The sequence below is a fragment of the Oncorhynchus nerka genome, linkage group LG17, assembly GCF_034236695.1.
Source record: "Oncorhynchus nerka isolate Pitt River linkage group LG17, Oner_Uvic_2.0, whole genome shotgun sequence".
Taxonomy (NCBI): domain Eukaryota; kingdom Metazoa; phylum Chordata; class Actinopteri; order Salmoniformes; family Salmonidae; genus Oncorhynchus; species Oncorhynchus nerka.
In genome coordinates, this window is record NC_088412.1 from 29420761 (window position 1) to 29442068 (window position 21308).

Genomic DNA, 21308 nt, shown 5'->3' on the forward strand with positions numbered 1-21308 from the left:
TTTGCCTTTTGATGGTGTTCAGAGTGGACATTATTAAAGTATGCCTTTCTCTGGATCTTTTATTGAGATGTGCAATTTTTTATTAGATGGATAGAGGTATCTTCCCTCAATCAGGATGTTGCTTGGCCTGATGTGGCTTTGTCATAACCCTGCAAGTTTCATAATAAAAGCCTCTAGTATTTTACACAAATTCCAGATATGGCAATTAGAGGGACTGCAGACACTCCTTGCGAAGAGATGGACCTGTGAACTCTATTTTTATTTTTTTTCACATTACTTTCCTTCAGGTAATGGCCCTTTCCCGGCGGTTTTTGGTACTGTCTGCCATTGGCTGTGCATGTTAAGTGGTCTTTTGTGTGACACAGATGGACTGATTCATTTTTCTCGTTTGGCAGTCATAAGACAGTGGGAGAGGATTAGAGGCTACAAAGCAAGACTGTGCAGAAAGCTGCATTTACAAGTAAACCATTTTTCCATCTGCCTTTTCTCTTGGTTAGGTTGCGATTATATGATTTAAGCCGACCCCTGACACATGGTGACATATCCCATCTATCAAAGGAAAATACACCATATAGGGAACAAAAAGGATGACACTGAATCCAATACTCCATGTTTGAACAAAAATATATCGTACAGTAAAATGACAAACACACCATTCAACAGTATTCAAATTGTAGAGAAATGTCCACCTCAGTATTGTTTGCATCCACAATTTTTTAGCCGACTAAAGTCACATCCTATAAAAAAAATATCTCAACAGCTGTAATGGAAACAGGTAGCTTCGGTACAATTTTATAAATGCCAACTTGTTCGTGCAACATGGTGGGAACTTTTTCTGTTTGTAAAATTTAATTATGCGAGAAATTGTGGTGGAAACACCTTTATGTACAACTATTGATATAATAACCATCATAACTCAGCAAATGTTGAGTCACGCGATGATATGGTGTGTGGTCCTCCCACTATGACTCGAGAAACCATGCAATTTATTAGGATACAGATTAAATAAATTAAGATGAACCTCACAGGGTGGTGAAAGTGCACAGTGATCTTGATGCTCCTTTTCAATAAATATCGAGTGTATTATTCTGGTGATATGATGATTTGATGCTTGACTGCCATTTGAGAAATACAAATCATCTCACTCTTATCCATATTAATGTCATCATGTAGACCACCCTACCCGCACTGTATCTGTGAGCTGTTGGCTAGAGTGTACGTGCCAGACCAGAGTAGGCACATTTTCTATTTAAGGAAAAGGTTTTTGTGACAAAACTATCAGTAGAGTTTAAAATGCTAAGGTAACACATTTAACTATAGACTTTTATTCAGTACAGGAAAACTTAAGCGAAAAAGTAGATTTTGTGTGCACTACGTCATCAACCAGTCACTTGTATCTGCAACGAGTCAGTTTGGTGGAAACACACCACTAAACATTTGCAGATTAGATTTTTTTATGCTGATTTTAGAATATTCATATGAAGATCTGTCGGATGGGAACCTAGTTAGTGATTCAAACATGGATCATTCAGTTGAGACTCCCTCTCTGATCTGTGTACCTAGCTTATTCATTCACAAAGCACAGTTCAAACCCAATGTTTAGACCAGAGAGCATTATAAACACAAGGTTGACACGCAAACCATCTGTATCACTCCTTGAACCTTCAGATATCCATCACTGTACCATAGCCACAAGATTAGTGAGTACTTGTGTATCGCCTCACCTTGAAAAATGCTCCAGGACACATGCTTTCTTCATGATTTCACCTTTAAGAGGATATGATACCACTGCTTTAGTCCACTATCTTATCTGTGCATTGAGTTGCTGTATCTGCACTGTCACTGTATGTTTCTACCCCAGTAAGATACAGCTTGCTCCTTGATCTTAGACCACAGTATGTCTGGAGTGAGCTGGTGTTGGACCTCTTCATACACCAGTCTGTACTGTTCACTTAACTGGGGACCACTATCTTTGTGTTGTGTTCCCTCTCGACAGTGAGCATGTACAGAAAGTATTCACACCCCTTGACCTTTTCCACATTTTGTTGTGTTGCAGCCTGAATTAAACATTGATGAAATGTATATTTTGTGTCACTGGCCTACACACAATACTCCATATTGTCAAAGTGGAATTGTGTTTTTCTAAAGTTTCACAAATGAATGAATAATGGAAAGCTTAAATGTCTTGAGTCAACAAGTATTCAACCCATTTGTTATGGAAAGACTAAATAATTTCAGGAGTAAGAATTTGCTTTACAAGTCACATAAGTTGCATGGACTCTGTGCAATAATAGTGTTTAACATGATTTTTGATTTACATTTACATTTACATTTAAGTCATTTAGCAGACGCTCTTATCCAGAGCGACTTACAAATTGGTGCATTCACCTTATGACCTCCAGTGGAACAGTAGTGCATCTAAATCTTTTCAGGGGGAGGGGGGGTGAGAGGGATTACTTTATCCTATCCTAGGTATTCCTTAAAGAGGTGGGGTTTCAGGTGTCTCCGGAAGGTGGTGATTGACTATCTCATCTCTGTACCCCACACATACAAAACAATATCTGTGAGGTCCCTCAGTCGAACAGTACATTTCAAACACAGATTCAACCACAAAGACCAAAAAAAGCAGACATTGAATATCCCTTTGAGAACAGTGAAGATATTAACCATTTTGAAGCCCATGCCTAGTCTTTTTTATTCTCACCCCATCCTAGCCCAGCCCAGCTAAATCTCTGATAGATGTATGTTGCTTCCAGGAGGTTAGCCTTGATGTAGAATCAAAAATAAATAAATAACTTTGAATGGAATGGAAAAAGTCCATTTTCTGACTGCTGGTCTCAATGCTTTGGATGTGCGTTTTGTTCTGAGCTAGAGATCGCATTTTGATACTTGTGTAATATAATAATATATGCCGTTTAGCAGACACTTTTATTCAAAGCGACTTACACTAATGAGTGCATACATTTTATGTGACTGCTGAATTGGTCAACCTAGATTGACTCTGCATAGTTCTATAGGAGATGGCGAGCAATATAAAGCTCTGTAAGGATGCTAAAGTATCAAATTGAAAAGGAGCCATAAGATGAAATACAATATGTCTCAGGGCTATAGAGGAAAGCACTCCCAAGGTGATTTCCCAGGTAATGGACCTTTTAGCATGGAAATCAGGGAGTAAGGGAATAGGGACTGCTATTAAACGGCTCCACTGTTGCTCCTTTGGGATGCATGGACTTAATCAGTTATATTTCACAGATGCCATCTTTTATATATGGGTACACATTAATCTGCAGTGTTTTAAGTCCTTAATTGGAGAGAACCATGTGGGATAGGCCCAGAATGAAACAGCAGAGAAGAATGATGGTTCTCCCTTTAATTGAACCGGGCCTTACTGCTTGCACAACACTCAGAGGACTTGTTGAAGTGAAGCAACATAACTATTCACCAGCAATGCCTCTGATAATATTGAAAGAAGTTACTAAACTGGTAATAGGCTTCTGTGTTTATTTCGATACTACTGCAATCTCGGTACCCAGAACCATATCTTGCATTCACATAGCATACATAACATCTTGAATAGGTTATTAAGTAATTGAACAGTGTTGGGGTAAGAGTGTGGGATCTTTCATAAGCTAAATCGTCACACACTGTACTTTATTTCACTATTTCTTCAGAAATATAAAACGCAATATTATTTTGCAATGCTTTGATGATTATCCACAACTTTGATGTGTTTCTATGGTACATATGGTGCACACTTTGTTTTTGTTGGCGAGGCTAATTGGCTAGATATCTTGTTATATACCTACTCTAGCTATGAATGATGTAGGCCAATAGGACATGTTCCGACTACAAAATGGTGCATTCTTAAAGAGTTTCCCTTTGCAGGTCTGCCTGCATATTATGCTATCTATAGATCACTGCATTTTATTATTTTATCCACAGAGTATTTTTCATGTGGTATGGATTTCAATCTGTCTGCCTCAAAATTGGATTTTCAGAATTATATTTAGCGTAGCGTCCCTAAATTGACTCTTTGGAGTAATAACTCCTTTTTTATCGCTGAAAGTATTAAATGCACACGCTTATTGGTTTTGCATGTAAAACTGTGCTGTGCTTAAAGAGTCTGATGTGAGTGCTGTGAGTCATTTTCAGCAAGACTCCAAAAGATGATTATTAAACAACAAACACTGTAAAATACCTGACTCTTAAAAATCTTCACGTGGATTTTCTTGCAAAGTTTGATCTAAATAGGGTATTTACAATCTGAGTAAGGTAGAATCAATGTTTGCATGTGAATGTACCGCAGCTCTGTGTTCATACCTTAGAGACATCCCAGGTTATTCATCTGTTCTCTGTTTTGTACTCTCTGTCTTCCAGGTTTCTTAAGCACAGGGGACCAAGCTTCCAAGGGAAACTATGGACTTCTTGATCTGATCCAAGCCCTGCGCTGGACTAGCGAGAATATTGCTTTCTTTGGTGGTGACCCTTTACGAATAACAGTTTTCGGATCAGGGGCTGGCGCCTCCTGTGTCAACCTCCTGACCCTGTCCCATTATTCTGAAGGTAACCGTTGGAGCAATTCAACCAAAGGTATAATGCAGAGGTTGCATCTTTTTCCATTTTCAGTGTCGCATGCCACCTGTGTGATTTAAGTTGATGAGAGTATTTTGTTCTCGAATGGCTGTATACATAGCCAAGTAGGGGTGCTGAGGGTGCTGCAGCACCCCCTGAAACATCATTAAAAAAAACATATATACAGTACCAGTCAAAAGTTTGGACACACCTACTCATTTCAGTTGTTTTACTTTATTTTTGCTGTTTTCTACATTGTAGAATAATGGTGAAGACATCACCACTCTGTAATACACATATGGAATCATGTTGTAATCAAAAAAGTGTTCAACATATCAAAATATCTTTTAGATTTTAGAGTCTTAAAAATAGCCACCCTTTGCCTTGATGACAGCTTTGCACACTCTTGGCATTGTCTCAACCAGCTTCATGAGTTCGTTCCCTGGAATGCATTTCAATTAATAGGTGTGCCTTGTTAGAAGTTAATTTGTGGAATTTCTTTCCTTCTTATTGCATTTGAGCCAATCAGTTGTGTTGTGACAAGGTATGGGTGGTATACAGAAGTACATATTATGGCAAGAACAGCTCAAATAAGCTAAGAGAAATGACAGTCCATCATTTCTTTAAGTCGTGAAGGTCAGTCAGTATGGAGCATTTTAAGAACTTTGAACATTTCTAACATGTGCAGTCACAAAAACCATCAAGCGCTATGATGAAACTGGCTCTCATGAGGACCTCCACAGGAACGGAAGACACAGAGTTACCTCTGCTGCAGAGAACAAGTTCATTAGAGTTATCAGCCTCAGACATTACAGTCCAAATAAATGCTTCACAGAGTTCAAGTAGCAAACACATCTCAACATCAACTGTTCAGAGGAGACTGCGTGAATTAGGCCTTCATGGTCGACCTGCTTCAAAGAAACGACTACTAAAGGACACCAATAATAATAAGAGACTTGCTTGGGCCAGGAATCCTGAGCAATGGACATTAGACCGGTGGAAATCTGTCCTTTGGTCTGATGAGTCCAAATTTGATATTTTTGGTTCCAACCGCCATGTCTTTGTGAGACGCAGAGTAGGTGAACGGAGGATCTCCGCATGTGTGGTTCCCACCGGGAAGCATGGAGGAGGAGGTGTTATGGGGTGGGGTTGCTTTGCTGGTGACACTGTTGGTGATTTATTTAGAACTCAATGCACACTTAACCTCTCTGGGTGACAAATTCAAAATTACTATAAAAATCAAACTTTCATTAAATCACACATGCAATATAGAAAATTAAAGCTACACTTGTTGTGAATCCAGCCAACATGTCAGATTTCAAAAAGGCTTTTCGGTGAAAGCAAACAATGCTATTATCTGAGGATAACACCTCCGTAAACAAAGAGAGAAACCATATTTCAACCCTGCAGCCACGACACAAAACGCAGAAATATAAATATAATTCATGCCTTACTTTTGACGAGCATCTTTTGATGGCACTCCAATATGTCCCATAAACATCACAAATGGTCCTTTTGTTCGATTAATTGCGTCGATATACAGTGGGGAGAACAAGTATTTGATACACTGCCGATTTTGCAGGTTTTCCTACTTACAAAGCATGTAGAGGTGTGTAATATTTATCATAGGTACACTTCAACTGTGAGAGACAGAATCAAAAAAATCCAGAAAATCACATTGTATGATTTTTAAGTAATTAATTAGCATTTTATTGCATGACATAAGTATTTTATCACCTACCAACCAGTAAGAATTCTGGCTCTCACAGACCTAATAGTTTTTCTTTAAGAATCCCTCCTGTTCTCCACTCATTACCTGTATTAACTGCACCTGTTTGAACTCATTACCTGTATAAAAGACACCTGTCCTCACACTCAATCAAACATACTCCAACCTCTCCACAATGGCCAAGACCAGAGGACTGTGTAAGGACATTGGGGATAAAATTGTAGACCTGCACAAGGCTGAGATGGGCTACAGGACAATAGGCAAGCAGCTTGGTGAGAAGGCAACAACTGTTGGTGCAATTATTAGAAAATGGAAGAAGTTCAAGATGACGGTCAAACACCCTCGGTCTGGGGCTCCATGCAAGATCTCACCTCGTGGGGCATCAATGATCATGAGGAAGGTGAGGGATCAGCCCAGAACTACACAGCAGGACCTGGTCAATGACCTGAAGAGAGCTGGGACCACAGTCTCAAAGAAAACCATTAGTAGCATGGAAAACCATTAGTCATGGATTAAAATCCTGCAGTGTACGCAAGGTCCCCCTGCTGAAGCCAGCGCATGTCCAGGCCCGTCTGAAGTTTGCAAATGACCATCTGGATGATCCAGAGGAGGAATGGGAGAAGGTCATGTGGTCTGATGAGACAAAATAGAGCTTCTTGGTCTAAACTCCACTCGCCGTGTTTGGAGGAAGAAGAAGGAGGAGTACAACCCCAAGAACACCATCCTAACCATGAAGCATGGAGGTGGAAACATCATTCTTTGGGGATGCTTTTCTGCAAAGGGGACAGGACGACTGCACCGTATTGAGGGGAGGATGGATGGGGGCATGTATCGCGAGATCTTGGCCAACAACCTCCTTCCCTCAGTAAGAGCATTGAAGATGGGTTGTGGCTGGGTCTTCCAGCATGACAACGACCCAAAACACACAGCCAGGGCAACTAAGGAGTAGCTCCGTAAGAAGCATCTCAAGGTCCTGGAGTGGCCTAGTCAGTCTCCAGACCTGAACCCAATGGAAAATCTTTGGAGGGAGCTGAAAGTCCGTATTGCCCAGCGACAGCCCCGAAACCTGAAGGATCTGGAGAAGGTCTGTATGGAGGAATGGGCCAAAATCCTGCAGTGTGTGCAAACCTGGTCAAGAACTACAGGAAACGTATGATCTCTGTAATTGCAAAATTATATATTTCTGTACCAAATATTAAGTTCTGCTTTTCTGATGTATCAAATACTTATGTCATGCAATAAAATGCAAATGAATTACTTAAAAATCATACAATGTGATTTTTGTTTTAGATTCCGTCTCTCACAGTTGAAGTGTACCTATGTTAAAAATTACAGACCTCTACATACTTTGTAAGTAGGAAAACCTGCAAAATGGGAAGTGTATCAAATACTTGTTCTCCCCACTGTATATCGACGGAATGTCCATTTATTTGGCGCGTTTGATCCAGAAAAACACCAGTTCCAACTTGCTCATTGTGACTACAAAATATCTCAAAGGTTACCTGTAAACGTTGCCAAAACATTTCAAACTACTTTTGTAATACAACTTTAGGTATTTTTTAACGTAAAAAATAGACAAAATTGAAGACGGGATGATCTGTGATCAATACAGGAGGAAAACAAACTGAAGCTAGCTTTCTGGTCATGCGCTTCTTCTTCTAACAGTACACTTCAAGTGACCGTACTTCTTCATTACACAAAGGAATAACCTCAACCAATTTCTAAAGACTGTTGACATCCAGTGGAAGCGATAGGAACTGCAAGAAGGTCCCCTAGAAATCTGGATTCCCAATGAAACCTAATTTAAAAGAGAGTGACATCAAAAAAAAAATCTGAATGGTTTGTCCTCTGGGTTTCGCCTGCTAAATAAGTTCTGTTATACTCACAGACATGATTCAAACAGTTTTAGAAACTTCAGAGTGTTCTCTATCCAAATCCAAATCCACTAATAATATGCATATCTTATCTTCTGGAGATATGTAGCAGGCAGTAGCAAGCAGTAGTGCATGCATTTCATCCGGACGTGAAAATACTGCCCCCTGTTACCAAGAAGTTAACCAGCATGGCTACCACAGCATTCTGCAGCGATACGCCATCCCATCTGGTTTGCGCTTAGTGCGACTATCATTTGTTTCTCAACAGGACAATGACCCAACACACCTGTTAACAAGTGCTCAGCATATGTGGGAACTCCTTCAAGACTGTTGGAAAAGCATTCCAGGTGAAGCTGGTTAATAAGAGAATGCCAAGAGTGCGCAAAGCTGCCATCAAGGCAAAGGGTGGCTACTTTGAAGAATCTAAAATCTTTTTTGATTTGTTCAACACTTTTTCGGTTACTACATGATTCAATTTGTGTTATTTCACAGTTTTGATGTCTTTGCTATTATTCTACAATGTAGAAAATAGTAAAAATACAATAAAAATCTTGAATGAGTAGATGTGTCTATACTTTTGACTGGTACTGTATATATTTATTTATTACAAAATTATTGCACTGGGCCTGTACTAGTCCTGTATTAGCTGACCGAAATAGCCGTCTGCCCCCCATCGGCAAAAGAATCGCAGCACCCCCGACCCCAAACATCTTCCCCTGTGTAAAGTGCTTTTGATTCTCTCTCTCTCTCTATCCTTCACGTATATATTTGAATTGCCATAGTCCCCACCTTTCATATGCCACTCTGCCTCACAACCACAAAGAACTGTAGACAATCCTGCTTCTTTACTTCTCCCTTCCTTCCTAGCAGCTGGATATATACATTTGTATTTTCCCTGTTTTTCTAGGACCTTATATTGTTTAAAACTCTTCTCAGGGAGAAGGTTAAAGTTGACTAAAGCACTGACCATATATGGGCTCTAATGGTATTCCATACCTGATCGCCAGACCCACTTTATTTGGATTTTATCGCTATCTCTCCTCCTAATCCACGTTCTTAGGGGAGCCCCAATCAATGTTATCATGTCAGTGTATTGCTCCCTCTAATCTTATTGTCTTCAGAGATTAATTAAATACAAAACTATTAATATTCATACCACAGTATGACACTTTTCAGACACAGCATGATCAATCCTACTCCTACAACTTTGTCACTTCCATCTCTTCTCAATGTTCATGTGTGGGTTGGATCGAAAGACAGATTTCATATCAACATGTTTGAAAATGTGATAATTAAAGCAAGTTTTCTTTGTTATTAGAATGATAAAAAATACATGTACGTTAAAAGAGGTTATTTCTTGTTTATAAAACATCAGAATTAACAATATGTGTCATGATAATTCCTATGATATTGTAACTGTGTAACAAGTCTGTCTCAAAACCTTGTCAAACAAACCCTGCAATAGAAGTCTGACTGTTTGTAAAGAGGTAATCTCTGTTAACAATGCAGATGTCTGTCAAGACAAGAGACAATATCTCTCTGTGCTCTCCCGGGAATTGCACAATAAACTAAGCTAGACAAATTGACTTTTACATTTTCAAGGTTGTGAGGAGAGTTACGTCTATTGCCAGCAAATTTAATCGCTCTTCAAGTGCACATAACTCTACAAGTGCACATTTAGATTTTAGTGTGAGTACACATCATGCTGTGTTTGGATATGTTTAGTAATGACAGTTTCAGTGGCATTTCCTCCTGAGTGGCAGGTCATGTAGAGAGACAGTAGAGTATTACTTTGGGAAATTATTTTATCACAGCATGCATCATCAATGACTTACAATGATAGGACCCATGATTAAGACACATAAAGGCCCATGCACCAACCATAGTATCCCTAAAATAATAGTCTGTTTTCTATCATACTCTGGGGGAAAGCAGGCAACAACATTTCCCAGTGTGATGCATTGTGATGCTACATTATGAGGTGTTGTCTGACTCTGGTTGGCTTGTATCTTGTATCTCTGCAGGACTTTTCCAGAGAGCTATAGCACAGAGTGGCACTGCGTTGTCCAGCTGGGCAGTCAGCTTCCAGCCTGCTAAGTACGCTCGCATGTTGGCCAAGAAGGTGGGCTGCAACCTGAAGGACACGGTGGACCTGGTAGAGTGTCTGCAGAAGAAGCACTACAAGGAGCTGGTGGACCAGGACATCCAGCCAGCCAGGTACCATATCGCCTTCGGGCCTGTCATAGATGGAGATGTGATCCCAGACGACCCTCAGATCCTCATGGAGCAGGGCGAGTTCCTCAATTATGACATCATGCTGGGTGTCAACCAGGGCGAGGGCCTGAAGTTTGTGGAGCTCATCGTAGATAATGAGAACGGCGTCCAGGCCAATGATTTTGACTACGCCGTGTCCAGCTTTGTGGACGACCTGTACGGTTACCCGGAGGGCAAAGACATTCTGCGTGAGACCATAAAGTTCATGTACACGGACTGGGCTGATAAACACAACCCAGAGACCAGGAGGAAGACCCTACTAGCTCTGTTCACTGACCACCAATGGGTGGCTCCGGCCGTGGCCACAGCAGATCTCCACTCCAGCTTTGGGTCACCAACATACTTCTACGCCTTCTACCACCACTGCCAGACAGAGCAGGTGCCCCCGTGGGCAGACGCAGCCCACGGTGACGAGATCCCCTATGTGTTTGGCCTGCCCATGATCGGTCCCACAGAACTGTTCCCCTGTAACTTCTCGAAGAACGACGTCATGCTCAGTGCTGTGGTGATGACTTACTGGACTAATTTTGCCAAAACTGGGTACGTGTGGTACTGAAACCTATTTTAAGCTGAAATGTGTTTATGCCAGCAAGCTTGTGTGTGTGTGTTACATTTTTGTCTAGTTAAAGAATTGAATACCATGTTGTATACATTTTTATATTTTATGTTGGACAGCATATCAATGTGTGTCATTGTCAGACATGCTGTTAATTAATGACAAATGATGGTTGCCTGGATAGTGGAATTCTCAATAGAAAAATATATAAATATTTTTTTTGCCTTTAAGCATGTAGTCATGGAGGTAATTGTTTTTTGGAGCATAATGGGGGACAATGGCTTTTTCCCTCAGCAGCCAAAGAGCCCAAAGGGACCATCGAGATACTAATGATCTACATATATAACAGTAAATTGACATATAAAACAGGGCACCAATGAGATTTATGTCTCCACTTTGCATGGTTAAGCCAGTTTATGATGTGTTCTGACTGGCTCCATATGCCATTCCCAGAAAATGGTACTCGTTCTGCTGGAATGATCCTCCATTCCTCATGCTTTGTAGTGGTGCTTTGCTCATACTAAGTCCCGTCTTTCCCCTGCAGTGACCCTAACCAGCCGGTCCCCCAGGATACCAAGTTCATCCACACTAAGCCTAACCGTTTCGAGGAGGTGGCGTGGACTCGCTACAACCAGAAAGACCAGCTGTACCTCCACATCGGCCTGAAACCCCGCGTCAAGGAGCACTACCGGGCCAACAAGGTCAACCTGTGGCTGGAGCTGGTGCCCCACCTCCACAGCCTAAACGAGGTCACCCAGATAATCTCCACCACCACCAAGGTCCCCCCACCGGAGGTCACGCCCAGGTCACCAAAGAAGATCCCTGTCAACACCAAGAGGCCTAACCCTACGCCTTTCCCCACCGAGACTCAGGACAGTCAGAATCAGCCCTTCCTGGTGGATCAGAGGGACTACTCCACTGAGCTGAGTGTCACCATCGCTGTGGGTGCCTCGCTGCTCTTCCTCAACATCCTGGCCTTCGCTGCCCTCTACTACAAGAAGGATAAGCGGCGGCACGACGTGCACCGGCGCTGCAGCCCCCAGCGCAACACGACCAATGACCTGGCGCACACACAGGAGGAGGAGATCATGTCCCTGCAGATGAAGCACACAGACCTGGACCACGAGTGCGACGCCATGCATCCACACGAGGTAGTTCTGAGAACTGCCTGCCCGCCAGACTACACGCTAGCCATGCGCCGCTCACCTGACGACATCCCCCTCATGACCCCCAACACCATCACCATGATCCCCAACACCATGCAGGGCCTCCAGTCGTTGCACAACTTCAACACGTTCCCCAGTAGTGCACAGAACAACACCCTGCCTCACACCCTGCCCCACCCACACTCACACTCCACCACCAGGGTATAGCCGGACGGATGGACGCTGACACGCACAGCACATGCCAGAGCAGCTCACACCCAGCCCGATCAAACGGATGTGGAATAACTTCTACTCCTGTGAATATATTAAGGGAATAGGGATTTTTGCTGGACGGGAGAAGAATTTCATTTGATATAAAAGAAGAAATTAGAGAAAGAAGTCAAACAAATATTTCAAATGAAAAAATAAACAAAGAGAAGGATACTTTTTACTTCTGTTATTGAAACAGAACAAGGTCAACTTTTCCAGCTACAGATATCAACTTTGGAATTTTATAAACGATTGCTTCATCCTGTTATCTTGGAAAAAAGAAAAAACCTCAGTGGAATTTCAGAGGAGTAGCAGGTCGCTTTGTAAATGAAAGAAAACATATTGTTTTCCTGAGGCATCAAACTGTAGAGTACTCTTTCTGGAGTCAAGGGGAGATGCAACCAATTTAGGCATGTGTTACTCGACAAGTAGAGGCAATGTAAGATATGACAAAAACAATCTAGAGAGAGAGGGAAAAACTCTTAAAGGTTATGCACAATGTAAACATTTTCAAAATGTCTTGGATTCTTCTCAGAAATTTATTTTTGGGGAACAGTTTTATTGTATAGAGCCTTTTTACATATCTAGATATGTACACAAAGCACCAATGCTGTTTAAGTCATTCTTGGGCGTCAAATCCGCAAATCTGCCAGCAGAACAAAAACGGAGGGATCCACTGGCTTTCTGGCAGATTCAGCTTCATCACACAAGTGCTGTCTATACCGAGAGCTGGAGGACAAAGAATACTGGATATTTTTAGCACGAAGCGCATGACAATTTATCTGCTTGATGGCTGTTCTGCTGATTAAGTCATAATTAAGAAATAAAGTCAGCCCCATTGGAATAGTTTGAAGGAACACTTCTGATTGGCTTACAAACCCACAAACCCACATGGGTTAAGGTCATGGTCATAATTGGGGACAGCAGGGGAGGGTGGGCTTACGGTAACTACAGTACATACACAATAGCTTGAGTGAACATGGGTATAAGGACTAGTTTTGTACAATGTGTGTTGGTACAACTTTTTGATAGTGGTGAATCACTCGCTGTTTGGGATCCCGATGGAGGGACGTTTCATTGTACTCTTTTGATCAATGTTATTTGCTATTACTTATTAGGTTACTTATCACTGCTCTTGACTAGTTCAAGGAAACTTTAACGTAGAAAAGTAATTACCTGCACTGTTTATTATTTTTGTTTTCCGTATGAATGATCCCTAAACACAAAGTGTGCCCAGGGCCAAGAAGAAGGGAAGGTGAAGGCTAGGGAATAGTAGAACCTCTTGACAGCATACATTTTCTTTCCCCCTATTATCCTTTCATAGAGTATGTTCCGTAGCACTGTTTAAAGATTTATGCGTGTAAATGTGTAATTGAAGCGAGGATGCCCTCCGCTGACATGTTGGATGTGCCTGCAACCCAACAGCAGGAGGAAGAGAGGCGGGGTGGAGAGAGAGCGAGAGAACAGGGGCTCCAGGAACTCCCATGGTACACCTCTCCCAGGGAGGAAACAGCATTCAGGCAGATTCACTGCAGTAGAACCGCTTAGAGCCGTCTAGCCAGCACCCTTGTCTCTCACAGAGTAATTTCCATTTGCTTCTGTTCTGTTCTTTTTTATTTTCTACTGATGATGCTGTACTGTATTGTCTCAGATTTTCTGGACTTTTAGTTCTTGTTGTTCTGTAGCATGGTTTATTCGTGAACACACGCCTTGGTGTCACATTGTACAAGACTGTCAGCGTGTTACCATGACTGTCTCGCTAACCTCTAGGCAGCCCATAGTGAATGTTCCTGCCCTCACAATGCCAGAGTGCAACTTCCCTCTGCCAGCTATCGCAGGCCAGGGGAGTAACAATGTGTTATACAAATACATACCAGAGTGAATAGCTTAAAGGAGGAAGCCGCTGAGGGGAAAATAGTTCTCTAAACAGTCAAAAGCCCCACTGTACTCAAGCAGAGAGTGAAGACGGCACATACTGTAGTAAGAGGCGACACATAAGTAAGACAAAGTAGTAAGAAAAACACTTGTCAATAAAGACTGGATATAATGCGTCTGCTAAGGGGAGACAGTTGCTCTACAGTCCATCAAAGTAAGAACATACCCTGCCAAACAATGGGACGTAGACAAGGTATAGCTTTTCTGGGGGAGGTGAAGGTAAATTATAGTCCACATTGCCCAAAACTAAAACGCAAGCAATTTCATCAGCCTGTATTGCAGTGGTGTGATCTCTAAACAATGCTCCTTACTGGAGAAATGACACAGGGGGAGAGAAACGCCCAGCGAATTAAACATGTAATTGCACTACGGACAAATGATCAAGTAATTGGAGAACAACATTGGCGAGTTGGCAGGAGAGGCGAACGCCACAGAAGCACTCACTCTAGCACGCAGGATGAATGATTGGGGATTAAGAGGTGCGGGGAGAAAACTGTGCTCTGTTTCTGAATAACACAAAACCTCTGACACAGAGCCAGTCCTCAACAGGATGTTCCCATGGACCCCTCCCCCCTCACCACTCCGTCCCCTACCGGGGAGGATTGGAAACAGAGTTAGAAATGGGACAACCGGTACTACCCTCCTCTCCCTACCTCCTTCCCTCCCCAAAAGGCTGATTCTGCACATCCCCCATATTCAATTACTGCAGGTATGAATATGGATAGTTGCTGCTCACTATACTCTTTCTCCACCATGCTCCCTCAGAGTGGTGTTAAAGGCCCAGTGCAGTCAACAACGGGGTTTCCTATGTATTATATATATTTCCACACTCTGAGGTTATAATAATAATAATGTGAAATTGTGAGAATTATGATAATGCCCTTTTAGTGTAAGAGCTGTTTGAAAAGACCACCTGCAATGTCAGCCTGTTTTGGTGGGATAGAGTTTTGGCCCGCCTGGTAACATATCCAGGCAGCAAATTGTTAATAAACCAATAAGAAAGAGGGTTCAAAACATCTCTGCCAATACCAGCTAGTTTTCAGTGTTCCCCTCCCCACTCAGACCACTCCCAGACAGTTTATCTTGCTTGTGAAATTGCTAAGAAGCTATTTTTGTTTCTTTTTGACCATTTTAATTGAACACAATCACAGTAAGGTACTTTTAATTGTTACCCATCAATTATTTGATATTGAGATAAAAATGGCTGCACTGGACCTTTTAAAATGTTATGAGCCAATGGTGAAGGAGAGCTATAAGGGCTTTCCCTCCAGATTTGCATGCAGGACTTCCAGAATGCGAGAGAAAGAAGGGTTATACCTCAAACTATAATGTGACGATGTGGCTCAGGCCTTACCTGTGTTACCCAGTCCTGGACAGAGGAGGGTCAAGAATTGTGAATGAATGTAATGCGAAGAGTGCCATTTTCAAAAAAATGCTACACTACATCTTTGAGATTGATGAAGATCTTTTAAGATCTGTAAAAGGCTGTTCGCTCTTTCAAAATGTCTGTGAGAAGGGCGCTATGTGAGTGGGTATTTCAGTTGTATTGTAGATTTGTCACTTGTCTTTCTTTCTGGTTAAAATAGTAATTACTTTTCTGGAGCACAATAAATTATTTTAATAAGCTGAATTAGCAGTGCTGCAACTCTTTATTTACCCGTTATGTTTGGTCAATAGTCTGATTTGATTCAATTGTAGAGTAGACACTCACAGTTAAAGAATGCTTGATAGAACTGAACTTCAAGCAACCCTGGAGTCAGTCACTTGTCAGGTGGTCTGTCACACACTGTTGGGTTCCTTTGCTAGGGCTACAGTATATAGGACTTCGTGTTGATGTGTCCTAGACTTACAACAGAATCTCAGAAATTTGACACGCAGGTTTTGACCGGTTCAGTTGTTGTTGTTAAGTGACAGAGATGAAAGATAAGTAATTTAATGGATTTCTACTGCTGTGCTTTCTGTGGTCTGTTGGGGTTGTGTCATGGAGGTGTCAATGATATATTTTCCTCTTATCTGTAAAAATCACAAGCATATTTGGCATTTCCTTTCATGCTAATCAGAAATGAATCTAGACTCGTCCACTTTGGAAATGGTGACATTTTACTTGTTGGCAACGATTAAAAACCAATTATTTCCCCACCTGACTTCGACATTTGAGAGCAGGCGAGAGATTCTGCCTTGAGACTGAGGGGAATAAACACAGAGCTGTTTACCGTGTGCGGTTTTAACCAAGGGCACAGATGCTCCTGCCAAAGAGCAGCTCAAATCCTGTTTGATAAGGGTTCGCCATTTCCCATTATGGAATATTTCACAACATCAAACACGTTTGCCTCTGTTTACCCAGTCTTTCATTTACATGCACTGTTCGATCTATCTCATTCATCCCAGGGCCATTTCTTGCAAGCCTTTTATAATATTAGATAATTGCTATGTACTTAAGCAATGTTTTATAAAACTGTTGCGTAACTTTGTTCTACCTATAGTGCAGCAGCATATTTTGTGAAATAGGTTGATTATCCTGTCAAAAGTGCAATGCAATATGCTCTGAGAGTCGGGAAAACCATACCGAAGAGTTGACCTATACTAATCCTTATGTATGTTTCAGATTTGAATGACTGTGGGTAGGTAACTAGCATCACATTTATGTTTGAATTGTTGGCTACAAATGGATGTTCAACAGCAAATCAGCTACACTTCGATCATGTCACCCCCCATTTTGGAGTACATGGGAGTCACTACAAATAAACATACACTTCTATGTGACCCTGTGTAACTGACTCTGCCAATAGACAATGTACTTTGCATTATTTGTGGTTTGTTTTCTTTGGAACCTTCAAAATAAAGTTAACAGCCTCCTCCAACCCAAACCATTTTATCTGTAATGGTAAGGCTTCTGTTTGCCTTCAGTGACTTAAGTTTGTGTGTGGACATCCATGGCTTTCATGAGCATTTTCAATATCATTAATAAATATTATCTTATTTTTTAACTTGCTCAGACTATTGTCCTCCTGTGTTCTGATGTACCTGCCTTATACATTATTCCAACACAGCAACTCTGACTGATGCTGAGGAGTCTTTCTATTTTTAACTTGGGGAATCTTACACATAAATAGTTGAGGTCAAATATTACTATGGCTGGGCGATATTGCCAAAATATATCAGAATATTTGTCTCATTTTTGACATTATGAAGATATTTTAAATTCGAAATGTCGTTTTAATGGGATTCCTACTTTCTGATTGTTGTAAACTCAATCAAACTAGGACAAAACGGACAGGGAGGTAGGTGCAATTTGTAGAACTTTTCAGTTATTTAGCATTGTATCCTCGTTATAGACAGCATTGTAAAACTCCACTCCAGTAAGTTGATCCATACAGGTATATCTTATATATCGCCTGGCCTCTTAATATTGGTGTATGATATTGCATACATATTTTGTAAATGCTTGCTGTCCATTACATTTTCCAAAATGTTATCTGGATATGATACACGAGACACATTTTCTAACAAGTAGGACTCTGTCGTTTTATCATTCATTATATTTGTTCTTTCGACAACAATGTATATAAGTGTTGTTCATGTGAGCTAAATTCAATTGGAATTCATGAACTGCTCACCATTGCTTGCCGGACATGTGGATGCTAATGCTTGCCGGACATGTGGATGCTAATGCTTGCCGGACATGTGGATGCTAATGCTTGCCGGACATGTGGATGCTAATGCTTGCCGGACATGTGGATGCTAATGCTTGCCGGACATGTGGATGCTAATGCTTGACGGACATGTGGATGCTAATGCTTGACGGACATGTGGATGCTAATGCTTGACGGACATGTGGATGCTAATGCTTGACGGACATGTGGATGCTAAATGCTTAACCTTGGGTAAGGCAATTATAGTTAAGAAGTTGAGGCACCTCTTTTTATCTACAGTACAACTGAACACACGTGTTTGATCGAAGGTGAGTATATGAGTATATGATAAAAACATTCACTCATCATTGTAAGGACCTAAGTTTGAACTTGAACGTCTGCATGAATCTTGACCACCTGGACTTAAATGTTGGTGATTCAACTACAACCCTGATATGGCACATGCAGGAATCATATACTACTCTTAGTTGTGAACTTCGGCTTTCTTTGACTATGAACTCAATTCAGTTGAACCTGCATTGCTGTATTTATGCAGTATGATCTTATGAAAGGTCCAATGCAGCAGTTTTTATCTCAATATCACATCATTTTGGAGTAATAATTAAGTACTTTACTGCGATTGTTTTCAATTAAAATTGTAAAAACGAAACAAAACTTGCTTCTTAGCAAAGAGCAATTTCTCAAGCAAGAATGTTTCTAGGACTGTCTGGGAGTGGATTTGAGTGGGGAGGAAAAACTGAAAATTAGCAATAACGGCAGAGAGATTTGGAACTTCTTTCTTATTGGTCTATTAACTAACTTACTGCCTGGTGATGTCACTGGGCAGGCTAAAACTACATCCCAACAAAAGTGGCTGAAATTTTATTTTCAAATAGCTCATACACTAAAAGAGCATTATCATAATTTTCACAATTTAACAGTATTATTCCAACCTCATAGTGTTTAGAAATATGTTAAAGAAAACATTGGTAGAGCAGGTGCAATGGCCCTACCATGCTTTCCCTGGCTAGCAATGTCTAATCAGAGCTTATTAAATTTCCTTTTGAAATATCTAGAAATGTGACTGTTTGTTGTCAGGTGTCAACATTCATGAATGCACCTTGTGTCTTTCTAACTGAACAGCTCAAATCTAAGACCTTATTGACTGTCTGTTTGTCTGCCTGCCTGTCTCTCACCACCTGTGTTGTAAATGAGCACAACTCAAAAAATACATAGGAGAATGTCTTTACTTAACAAAGCAGGCACAGCATCTCTCCATGTCATACAAGTGGACAGAGCATGGGGGAGTTATTTATAGTCAGGCAGTATCCTTAGACACCGTGCTTCTACACCTGCATTGCTTGCTGCTTGTGGTTTTAGGCTGGGTTTCCGTGAAACACTGTGAGACATCAGCTGATGTAAGAAGGGCTCTATGAATAAATTTGATTTGAAATTTGATTTGTTTCCTTGAAGCTGGAATCCTTAATGGTGAAACAGCCATGTCCGTTTGCGTTATTACTACAACAAAGAAGCTACTGCAAACAACAAACACTGTTTTTTTCCCTCGGACATCATTGCACGCAGACCACAATATGTACTACAATTGTGCTGCACAACGCTCCTCAGCTTGGCAACAAAAACATTAACAACGGTGCTGGGGCGGCTAGTGGAGCTGTTTCCCCCTACTGCGGATTCCATCTTTAACTGTACAGCTGTATGGAAGGGCTGCATCTCAGGACATTTTGTTGCGATATGTGTGTAGAGTCTGTCTTTCTCATACCCTGCTTCCTCTCCTTGTAATGACCCCCTCTACCTGTTCTTCCAGTTTATTGCTCAACATAAAATGTAGCATCGCTGACAGTCCATTAGCTCAGCAAGGATGATTCTGGCCTGTTTTCTGTTATACAGTGAACAGAGTATATTGACAGTAAGTGGAGTGTATCCAGCCAGACCATTATGTCAAATGAGTGAAGTGAGAGTCTTTCATTAGAAAATGTAACAAGGATACCCTGTCTTACAACTTCCTCAGTCCACAAAATTATGTCATCCTTTACAAAAACCTAGGTCAATAGTTGTAGAGGAAAGTTTTCAGATCTGCCTTCAGTTTGATAACACCTGAAATGTATTTTTTGGATCATAAAAGAGGATTACTTTGTTACTGGAGGGAAATTTAACGAGGTGATCTGTCTGAGTGAATATTATTTTACCCCTCTGATAATTGCAGACAAGGAATTTGAGGTTTTGTTTCTTCTGACATTTAGACCACGTGTCAACAGCCTCTTTGGTCAAAATATGTGGCAGGACTAAAGCTGACGATGCTGTAGTGTTACAGCCCCTCCCCTTAGCACCATTGATGTCCATTGCAACATGATTACATTTAGACAATTCTGTCATTTTAAACTTTGTTCAGAGGTTTTTTGGCCATTTAATTATTATTATTTATTTTTTTACAGCAATTCAGTAGTTTAGCCATTAGACTATCTGTATGATTCATTCCCCTGAATGGGTAGACGGGAGGGAATGTAACACTGTGACATCGTGTTTTTGATGAGTTATGTTTATTTTTCTGTTGTGTGGGCTAAAGTGCTGTACAGTATGTGAAATACATCAAATAAATGTCAAAATTGTATGACATTTTTCTGTTTCTATCATACATTGTGTTGAACTGTGTTGAGTCTATGTATGTCTGGTGAGTAGCCTACTCTTAAGACTGTTATTTCGGACAATTGTGTTATTAAGTGAACTACCCTGTGTGTCAAGTAATTGATTTAAATCTCATTATAAAGCAATAATGCTCTGTATGTATATAAAAGTTGATATGTTACATTGCAATAGGATGACCGGATTTAAAATACCCAAATGCGGGACAAACAGTACATTTCAACACTGTCTCCTAAGCCAAATTTGCCAAACTGCTCAACTTGGAACCAATTAGAATCCCCTTACATACCACTCATGATTGAGGCAATACTTGGCCTGCTTATATATACGATGTAAACACAGCCTCTTTTAAAAATGCGAGCTGCTGTCTGATGAAGAGGAACAGATATAGCTAGCTCCCAAAGACTGAAACAAGATAAGCATCTATTTTCTAGTGCACTTAAAATGTGCAGCATGCAATAGGAATTGGTAACTCCTTTGACCATTTGGACAATTATTTGAAGGCTAGCCAATGTTAGTTTTACTACCCTACCCAGCTACTGTAAATGTCAATTTGTGTTCCATTATATGTCTCTCTTTGTTAGTCAATTAGATTTTTGAATCATGTTTTGGCATGATTATATGTTTCATTTCAAGTAACTAGCTGCAGGCTTAAAGAAA

The 21308-nt window shown here is 40.9% G+C and overlaps 1 protein-coding gene across 1 annotated transcript in view; it reads left to right on the plus strand.

Annotated features, from left to right (window-relative positions):
• LOC135559602 (neuroligin-1-like) overlaps window positions 1-17346 on the plus strand; it is a 46061-nt gene extending 28715 nt beyond the window's left edge. Inside the window, exons 6-8 of the mRNA XM_065002796.1 lie at window positions 4378-4590; window positions 10200-10989; window positions 11550-17346. Coding sequence (XP_064858868.1) covers window positions 4378-4590; window positions 10200-10989; window positions 11550-12378 — 1832 coding nt within the window. The 3' untranslated portion in view covers window positions 12379-17346. The remainder of the gene's footprint in view (window positions 1-4377; window positions 4591-10199; window positions 10990-11549) is intronic.
• The last annotated feature ends 3962 nt before the right edge of the window (window positions 17347-21308 follow it).